The 10,393-nt window shown below is 46.7% G+C and overlaps 1 protein-coding gene across 6 annotated transcripts in view; it reads right to left on the reverse strand.

Annotated features, from left to right (window-relative positions):
- The window catches only part of Hp1bp3 (heterochromatin protein 1 binding protein 3), a 28,542-nt gene extending 20,089 nt beyond the window's left edge, over positions 1–8,453 (reverse strand). Inside the window, exons 1-3 of one of the 6 annotated variants that reach the window (XM_040756282.1) lie at positions 8,307–8,449; positions 2,051–2,243; positions 1,593–1,689 (exon numbers count right to left, since the gene is read on the reverse strand). In XM_040756282.1, the coding sequence (XP_040612216.1) occupies positions 1,593–1,689; positions 2,051–2,146 (193 nt within the window). In that variant the 5' untranslated portion in view covers positions 2,147–2,243; positions 8,307–8,449. Of the gene's footprint in view, positions 1–1,592; positions 1,693–2,050; positions 2,381–7,774; positions 7,915–8,306 lie in introns of those variants that run through there. The other 5 variants (XM_040756280.1, XM_040756281.1, XM_040756283.1 and 2 more) reach the window with 5 other exon arrangements.
- Positions 8,454–10,393: the final 1,940 nt, after the last annotated feature.

Genomic DNA, 10,393 nt, shown 5'->3' on the forward strand with positions numbered 1-10,393 from the left:
ATAAAAGTCAAGGCATGCTCTTAATAGACCTACCAACTGTTCAAACTGACAGATGCATTCTACAGTGAATCACACAGCTATGGAGTATGAGTGCCACCACTGCACTATCCCTACCTGGCACCCTCTACCATCTCGTTAAGTCATCTGAGTTGCCTGGTCAAGTGTTCACCCAGACCATTATGTGAGACACATCCAACACTGCATCAACTGAGGATAGGAGTTCCAAGAGGTGAGGATAGGAGTTCCAAGCCCACACTTGTCTACCCAGCAAGTTCCTGGGATTGCTGTGCCAAGCCTAAACTGCCTCAAAAAAGGGGAAAAAAAGTTTTAAAAGAAGTAGAGTCTAGCCGGGCGGTGGTGGCGCACGCCTTTAATCCCAGCACTTGGGAGACAGAGGCAGGCGGATCTCTGTGAGTTCGAGGCCGGGCTGGACCGATAGCCTCCGAAACAATACAGAGAAACCCTGTCTCATAAAAACAAAAAACAAAAACAAAAACAAAAAAAAAAAAAAGTAGTAGAGTCTAAAATTTGGACATACTTTCTGAAAATTCATGATGGAAACTGGACCAGTTACTTCTTATCAGTGAGCCAAGAATGTAAGGGTTTATTTTTTGGTAGTGTTTTTTGGGACACTGTCATGCTATATAGCCTTGATTGGCCTCAAATTCAAAGCAACCTTTCAGTCTTCATAGTATCATACATCATTCTGCCACATAGTCTGTAAACTGATGCTGTCAGACATGCAATGGTAATCAACTCACCTACCCACATTGCTTTTAAACTCTGACTCTCACATTCCCTATTACCTTAGGCATGGACACCCAAACTGGGTACAGCATTTAAGGATTTTGAGACAAAATCCTGTTCAAAAAAAACAGCCCACACAGGGAGAGAATGGTGTGCTCATTTCTGCAAACCCAAGATATGCAAGGGAGAAGGAAAAAAGGAAAGGGAAAAAGAAAGCAAGCAAAAAGATCGCATGGCACAGGCTAAGGGAGACAGACAGAAGGCTAGAAACAGCATGAAGGAACACTACTTCTCCAGGCTGATGGATCTACTTCTCTGCCCTCCACTCCATGTGGTCCTACCTGACTGGCTCATCTCCACTGACACAGATTATATCCAGTGTCTGATAGTCTATGTGCTTCCCTATGTCACGCCAATTGCTCCTCATTTTTGTTTTTAATTCCATGAACATTATATTTTACAGTCCAAAAGCCTTCAAATAGAAAACATACTATTTGTTTGTTTTTCGTGTATTGGCGTTCTGCCTGCATGTATGTCTCTGTGAGGGTGTCTGATCCTCTGGAACTGGAGTTACAGACAGTTGTGAACTGCCAACTGTGGGTGCTAGGAATTGAACTAGGCCCTCTGGAAGAGCAGCCAGAGCTCTTAATTACTGAGCCATCTCTCCAGCCCAGAAAATGCACTCTGTCCACTTGTATACCATGACATACCAGTATCTACTACTTCTCTCTTCAAATCTCTTTATGAGTTCATTATAAACATGAGAACAACTACGTTCAAAAAGACTAATGGAATACTTCAAATCGGAGTGTTCGCCCTTTTAAATCATGGCTGCTTTACTTTACCTGGCTTTTTTTCCTCCCCTTCAGCAAGCTTGCTTTTGGGTGGAGTTTCCCGGGTAGAATTCACAGCTCGACGTATCGGCATGTTGCTATCCTCTGCCTTCTAAGAAAACAGATGTCCATAATCACACAGGGTAAAGAGTTCTCTTTCTCTCTCAAGAGAACTAACTGGGTGTCAAAGATGTAGGAGACTTCTTCAAGTCAACTCTAGGATCTGATGCAAATTAGTTTTAACAAGTTATTTTTTTTAAAGTGAAACATTCAGAATATTTTATTTTAGATAGAACTCCAAATGGAAACAGTTATAGGTAATCTCTAATCAATTTAGAAGGTTGAAAGTTTTATAAAGAATTTGAGGGGAAGGGGAAGATGAAAAGAACTTTGTATCTATGAAGAACCCAACTGAGCCTGAAGTCAGGGATTGATCCAAGAGTGAGCTTCAAGAATGCATCAGCCCCTACCTCACCTAACTTGTCCATGTGGATCAGCTGAGCTCCTACTATAAGTGGGAGTGGCTTAGGATGGACGAGTTCACCTTGAGACATATCAGTCGCCATTTAAAACAATTTCTAGGCCTGAACACTGGTGACACTCTGAAGCCTCTGCTGTTAGTCACAAGGGTTTTTCCTAATGGCTTCAGTGTGAACAGTCAACCTAAAGCACAGAAAAGACTTGGTGTGAAGATCAATAGAAACAAAAGTAAACTAAAACGTTTAAATTCACTATCCCAAAGGGAAGAAACATAACTAAACTTTAAGTTACAGATGACTTAGTTATTACTAAAAAAGACAACATCATTAACATATTAATAATGTAAAGCAATGACTAAGATGAACGCGTAAGCCACAGCAGCTTTGCAATTTCCGCAGGAACAAAGGCAGCAAGGACAAGAATGGACTAAGGAACCTGACTCCAACCCCTCTTGTCATCTGTCTGGAACTTAGGAAGAGGACTAAGGGCAGGTCTAGCCAACTATCAGTTCACTAAAGATGACTTTTGTTGTTATAATTCACAAGGGGTCAAGAAAATTAATTGTAGTTGGGCAGTAATGGCGCACAACTTTAATCCCAGCACTTGGAAGACAGAGGCAGGTGGATCTTTGTGAGTTCGAGGCCAGCCTGGTCTACAAAGCTACACAGAGAAACTCTGTCTCGAAAAATAAATAAATAAATAAATAAATAGGAAAAAAAAAGAAAATTAACTGTCATTAGAGAGTAAAAAATTTCCCCTCATTAGAGGGAAAACAAAAGGGTAAAATTACCACTGAGAACCTAACACTTAAGAACCTCCAGAGCCAGCCAGATCTCTGTGAGTTCAAGACCACCCTGGTGTACCAAGCGAGTTCGAGGACAGCCTCCAAAACAATACAGAGAAATCCTGTCTCAAAAAACAAAACAAAACAAAAAAGAACCTCCAGAGCCAGGGAGGTGAGTTCAGCTCACCACCTAAACAAACAGGATAAATCTAAGATCTCCTAGTGTAACATAATTGAATACACGTAGAACAAGAAAAAGAGTATAGCTGGACGGTGGTGGTGGTGGTGGAGGTGGAGGTGGAGGTGGAGGTGGTGGTGGTGGTGGTGGTGGTGGTGGTGGTGGTGGTGGTGGTGGTGGTGGTGCACGCCTTTAATCCCAGCACTCAGGAGGCACAGGCAAACCGATCTCTGTAGGTTTGAGGCCAGCCTGGTTTACAGAAAGAGTTCCAGGACACATTCCAAAGCTTCACAGACAATCCCTGTCTTGGGGAAAGAAAAAAAAAAAAAAAGAGCACAATCAAATGTGCCACCATGCCTGAAATCTTGGAGCTCAGGAAGCTGAGGGAGGAGGGGATACAAACTGAATTCTGAATTTTAGACCATTATGAACTAAAGAATGAGATCTTAATAAATGAACAAACAAGCAAACAATAGAAATCACAAATAAATCAATCTCATGCAGTCACCCAAATTTACCTGATCATAACATTCCTGTGCCTTTAAAAGAAAAAGAAAACAAACAAAAACAAAAAAACACTAACAGGGCAGGGAATGGTTCAGGGGGTAAAGTGTCATGAAAACATGAAGATCTGAGTTCAGATCTCCAACACACATGTAAAAGCTGCATGTTTGGTACTCATCTGTAACCCCAGCACTGGGAGTACAGATAAGCAGATCCCCAAAGCTCAACAGTCAGCCAATGTAGCTGAAATGGTGAGGTCCAGGTTCAGTGTAAAAGACCCTGTCTTAAAAAAATAAGATGGAAAGCAATCGAGGAAGCTTCCCATCTGTGACCTCTGGAATTCACACACACACCTATGTGCACACAATGCATACAACTTTAATCTAGAACCTTGATATTCTATAATAAAAATCCTTAGTAGAGAAAAATGGCTATTTAACTGTTTAGGCTTCTGTGCTAATGAGCAATTAACAAAGATGGGGAATAATTAATTTCTACTTTAACCTCTAACCTTTTAGAAACCTAAGACCTTTTTCTCCTGTCATGTAATGGTCCTATGCTACAACAAACTAGGGTAAATTTTAAAAACATTAAACAGAATGCTTTCAGTTAGAGAAAACTCTTCTGCAAACACAGGTGGCAATTCTAGACTTCTCTATTAGTTATAAAGACAGTTGAAAGAATACAAGCTAGAACAATGCACTCAACTGTAAAGCCAACACTATGGGAGGCTGAGATGATCAGGAGTGCATACAAAAATCTTATTGACAACAGTGAATTAGAAATATTTAAAAATATTTAAAATTCTTAACAGCCCAAAGCATGCTGGATATGGTGATGCATTCACTTAATCCCAGAATTAGGGGGTACAGGAGGCAGAGGGATCTCCGAGTTTGAGACCAGCTGGGTCTACACAGTGAGTTCCAGGACAGCTGGGATAACAAGTGCTACACAGAGAAAATCTGTCTTAAACCCCATCTGCAAGTCATCTAAAAAAAAAAAAAAAGCCAAGATGGCAAAGGACATTATTTAGGCTGTTTGCATGGGATTTCAATGAAAAAAGTAGTATTTGTGGTGATATTTTATGATTAACAAATAAAGTGCCTGAAGATCAGCATAAAAGCTAGTCACACTAGTTAAAGACAGAGCCCAGACAGTGGTGGCTCACACCTTTAATCCCAGCACTCAGGAGACAGGCAGATGATTCCTGTTAGTTCAAGGCCACCCTGAGTTACATGAAATTGATCCAATCTAAAAGAAAAAACAGCTCACACAAAGGTGATCTCAGCACTTGGGATCCCCTGCCTTTTAGTTCCAGCACTAGGGAGGTGGAGACAGGCGTGATATGGCTGAGCAGACAGAGGAATATAAGGCAGGAAGAGACAGCTCAGGGGCAGTGTGAGGTTTGATGGAGACAGATGCAGTCTGGAGATGCAATCTGAGGACAGCATCGCCCTTTCCATCTTATCACTAGTAGAGGTGAGAACTATCTAGTGGCTGGCTGCTTTGCTTCTCTGATCTTGGGCTTTTTTTTTTTTTTTTTTTTTTTTTTGGTTTTACGAGACAGGGTTTCTCTGTATTCTGTTGGAGGCTGTCGGTCCAGCCCAGCCTCGAACTCACAGAGATCTGCCTGCCTCTGCCTCCCAGTGCTGGGACTAAAGGCGTGTGCCACCACCGCCCTGCTGATCTTGGGCTTTAATCCCAATACGTGTCTGTGAGTTATTATTAAAACCAATTAAAATTCGTACTACATCTGGTGCCCAACTTTTGGGGCATGAATTCATGGAAAAGCCTCTTGTCTGTGGCTTTGCAGTCACCAGCATAGGTGAGATCTACACATAGCTGGAGTCACTGACATGGCCAGTTAGGTTTTCCTTTCTTCTCTCATAGTGGGCTTTCCCTGCTGCTGCCAAACTTGGTAGCTGCCTTGAAATCTGGTCAGGCTTTTACTGCTGTACATAGCAGCAGTCAGCTTCACATCTTTACAGTCAGTCATCATTGGCAGATCTGGTGAGAAAACTGGGAATTCTATTTTTCCTCTATGATTTACTTATTATGTATAGGGTCCTGTCTGCAGGCCAGAAGAGGGCACCAGATTTCATTATGGATGCTTGTGAGCCACCATGTTGTTGCTGGCAATTGAACTCAGGACCTCTCTCTCAATCACTGAGCCATGTCTCCAACTCATGACTGGGAATTCTTCTTTTTTTCTTTTTTAAGATTTATTTATTTATTTAACATACAGTATTCGGCCTGCATGTATGTCTGCAGGCCTGAAGAGGGCACTAGGTCTCATAGATGGTTGTGAGCCACCATGTGGTTGCTGGGAACTGAACTCAGGACCTTTGGAAGAGCAGTCAGTGCTCTTAACCTCTGAGCCATCTCTCCAGCCCATGACTGGGATTCTTAAAGGGAGGAATTAGTTAAGTTTTTTAACCCACATTAAAAAGGGGGAAGCACCAGGAGTCGGATCTCTGGGTTTAAGGTCAGCCTGGTCTACTGAGCGAGTCCCAAGAAAAGCAAACGAACAACCTAAACTGGATGCCTAAAACATAGCAGGGTCAAAATGGGGCATCAAAAAATACTTCTTAGCCGGGCTAACACATTTAATCCCAGCACTTGGAAGGCAGAGATAGGTGGATCTCTGTGAGTTCTAGGCCAGCCTGGTCTACCGAGCAAGTTCCAGGGCAGGCTCCAAAACAATACAGAGAAACCCTGTCTAGAAAACAAAACAAACAAAAAAGTTAAATAAAGAAAATTAAGGTTTTTTTTTTAAGGTGCATTCATATGGTGCAGAAACCAAAATATATCAAAATATATTTTCACCTGTGGTTTATAAAGTTATCCTGTACCCACAAGTTTTTGAGTTCTAGCTGAATGTTAGAATAATAACACAGATTTACTTTTGACAAGGGAAATGCCTGACTTGTTTTATTATAGGGAATAAAGGACTTGCAGAAGTAGAAAGCCCAATTCCATGGTTGCAGTTTATTCCATTAGAAAGATCAGTGTGTCTGGGGCTGCAGTATGTTTCAAACTACTGCTATCCTTTAGATTTGTGCTCTTAGAAAAGGCACCAGCATTTGGTAAGTCACTACACACTCCATGTAACAGTCACACTTTCTAGTGTCAGTAATAGAACACGAAATAGTTCCCAGTCTGAGTTTTCTTACTACACTCAGATAAACCATCAGAATTGCTGGCAACTTTCCCATCTCATAAAGGGTCATGTAGTGATGTCTATCTTGGCTGGGCACAAAGGTTGATAATACACAGCTCCACACGTTGGAGTTAAGGCTTGCATCGACATAGGCTTCGGTAACTTCCTAGTCAACTTCCAGTCGTCCATCTCGAAAGTAAATTTGAAAACTAGGGCCAAAACCCCAATCTTCAAGCTGTTAGACATGAACGCTGAGATGACAGTTCACCAATGCCCCCAGCACTCTCACCGGGGAGGCTGATACAGGAGGATCACAGTGAGTCCCAAGGCAGCAGGGGCTACAGAGGGAAACCCCCTCAAAAACCAAAATTTAAACAAGCTTTGAACAAATCACTGAAACGGAAAGAGGTATGACTTTTTAAAACCTTGTAACAGTTTTATGCCTGTGCTGATTTAGAAAAAACAAAAACAAAACACATTTTTTTTATGGCTTTCTAATCGCTTCTAGGCCTTACGGCTAAGATCAAGTATAGAATGACTCTCTAGACACGTTCCTTGTCACTCTAAGATGCTTGCGTGTAAGGTCCCAGGTATAATAAAAGGCTCGCTCTCCAAAGCAATCAGTCGGAGACGTGCAGTAAGAAACCACGGGAGAAGTGACGAGCAATTCAAGCAGGGCGGGCAGGTTTAGCTTCAAGGGCGTTAAGACTAAATCTGGATCAACTCCGGCCTGGGCACCAAGCGGCCGACACGGCAATCCTATCTGTGTCGGCCTAGGGAGCGAGCGCCGCCGGGGCTGAAGGAGTTGTAGGCACGCGGGCACACGGAAGCGCAAGGCCGTCATGGCAGCGGTGGCGGCGGCGGCAGCAAAGCGACAGCGCCCACAGAGACTGAGCATCGCCGGGAGGAGCAGCGAAAACAAAGGCGCGAGCGGCCGCGCGACAGCGCAGAGCGGGGGAGCGGGAGCCGAGACGGGCGCGGGGCTGCTGACGGGCGGCGGCGGCGGCGGCTCGACGCAGCAACCGCTCCGCCATCCCATCTTCGGAGACTCGGCAGCGCCCCGCGGGGCCTCAGCTCCGCACACTCACCACTGGGAGCTCCGTAATGGCGGCCGCGGCGGGGGCGCAGAACCCGAAGGGGCGGGCCGCCACAGCCAATCACTACCGCCGGCATCCTTCGAACCGGCTTGGAGACCGTTGAGAGTAGGCTGAGGGGAGGGCGCGGCGGAAGTCGGGCCACGGGCCTCTGAGCATGCGCGAGTCCGCAGCCAATAGGAGGCCGCGGCGCACGCAGGCGCATGCGCGCTGGGACACAGGTTGGGGGGGAAGGACCGACCAGGGAAGAACTGCCCCTCCTCCCCAAATCCAAACAAAACAAGGGCGGGAGCGCGCGCCGCAGGGCCCCGGAGGCCTGCGCGGCTGGGGCAGGGGCCAAGTGGCAGGCGCGACGCGAGAGGGCGCAGCGGCCGCGGCGGGCGGACAAAAGGCACCGGCTCCCGAGCCCTGCGCCCCGCCCCCTGCGCCTAGGCAGCGGCGGCGTCAGCGCCCAGTTCGGCGGCCTCCGCCACTAGCGCCCGGGGCCTGCGCCCACTGCCCGCGCGCCTGGTCCGTCCCGCGTTACCTCTGAGCTCCGGCGACCCGGCGCCCGTGTCCCGCACTGCCTCTCAGCGTTGCCGCCGCCGCCGCCGCCGCCGCCGCCGACTCCCACACCGCTGTCCTCCAGGCCGGGCACCGAGCTCTGCCGCCCCGCCCCCCTGCCCGCGGCCTCGCGCGCGCGTCCCCGCGCTGGGCCCCGCCCCCCCGCGCGCTCCCTCGACGTGGGTCCCGGGCGGGCGCGCGGGGGCGCGAGAGGGCGCTCGGGGACGGCGTGCGGCGCGGGCCGGGGCGGAGCAAGGCCGAGCGCTTCCTGGCCGCGTTTGCTCAGCGCGTCTAGGGTCCTTCGGGTTTGGGGTTCCAGCCTTTCTGAAACCCTGGAAGGCTGCGCTGGACTAAACGCCAGCCACGATCCCTAGTCCACACGGGACTGGCACTATAGTGGGCAGGAACTGGAAGATGCTTCTCTCCATCGTGAGCCAGTCTGCCCGAGCTTCCTGATCTGCATGCAGACAGGGTGTCTCCCCCGACCCGTCAAGAAACCACGGGATTAGAAGAAAGGAGTTGCCTTTGAAGTGGCACTTTACGTTGGGATTCATCTGTTGAAAACTGTCTTTCTTGGGACTGGAGAAATAGTTCAGTGGTTAGGAGTGTCTAGTCTGAAGAAAACCTTGGAGGTCATTCGCCAGCACCTCACAAAGACTCATGTGATGGCGCAGGCTTGAAATGCTAGTACTCAGTAGGTGAAGGCCAAGAGGATCAAAATTTCAAGGTCATTTTGGGAACTTAACCAGCTTGACTCCGGCCTGGAATGCTCGAGAGTCAGTTGAAAAACGGAAAGGAAAGATGGTAGGTGTCAAAGCCAGTTTAGAAAGATGCAACATGTCTAAAGTATTGGGAGTCTTAATGGGGAGGTAATAATTGATGGCATGCATTGCACCGAAGCTTACCACAGCAGACCACTCAACTGCAGGTCAATCATTCTATAAGTGTTTTTTTTTTTTAAGATTTATTTATTTATTATGTATACAGTGTTCTGGACTGCAGGCCAGAAGAGGGCACCAGATCTCATTACAGATGGTTGTGAGCCACCATGTGGTTGCTGGGAATTGAACTCAAGACCTCTGGAAGAACAGCCAGTGCTCTTAACCCCTGAGCCATCTCTCCAGCCCAATCGTTCTAAATACTATTTAGGGCCGGGCGGTGGTGGTGCACACCTTTAATCCCAGCACTGGGAGGCAGAGGCAGGCAGATCTCTGTAAGTTCGAGACCAGCCTGGACTACCAAGCGAGTTCGAGGACAGCCTCCAAAACAATACAGAGAAATCCTGTCTCAAAAAACAAAACAAAACAAAAAAGAACTTCCAGAGCCAGGGAGGTGAATTCAGCTCACCACCTAAACAAACAGGATAAATCTAAGACCTCCTAGTGTAACATAATCGAATACACGTAGAACAAGAAAAAGAGTATAGCTGGACGGTGGTGGTGGTGGTGGTGGTGGTGGTGGTGGTGGTGGTGGTGGTGGTGGTGGTGGTGGTGGTGGTGGTGGTGGTGGTGGTGGTGGTGGTGGTGGTAGGTGGAGGTGGTGGAGGTGGAGGTGGTGGTGGTGGTGGTGGTGGTGGTGGTGGTGGTGGTGGTGGTGGTGGTGGTGCACGCCTTTAATCCCAGCACTCAGGAGGCACAGGCAAACCGATCTCTGTAGGTTTGAGGCCAGCCTGGTTTACAGAAAGAGTTCCAGGACACATTCCAAAGCTTCACAGACAATCCCTGTCTTGGGGAAAGAAAAAAAAAAAAAAAGAGCACAATCAAATGTGCCACCATGCCTGAAATCTTGGAGCTCAGGAAGCTGAGGGAGGAGGGGATACAAACTGAATTCTGAATTTTAGACCATTATGAACTAAAGAATGAGATCTTAATAAATGAACAAACAAGCAAACAATAGAAATCACAAATAAATCAATCTCATGCAGTCACCCAAATTTACCTGATCATAACATTCCTGTGCCTTTAAAAGAAAAAGAAAACAAACAAAAACAAAAAAACACTAACAGGGCAGGGAATGGTTCAGGGGGTAAAGTGTCATGAAAACATGAAGATCTGAGTTCAGATCTCCAAC

The sequence above is a fragment of the Mesocricetus auratus genome, unplaced genomic scaffold (assembly GCF_017639785.1).
Source record: "Mesocricetus auratus isolate SY011 unplaced genomic scaffold, BCM_Maur_2.0 Super-Scaffold_100014, whole genome shotgun sequence".
Taxonomy (NCBI): domain Eukaryota; kingdom Metazoa; phylum Chordata; class Mammalia; order Rodentia; family Cricetidae; genus Mesocricetus; species Mesocricetus auratus.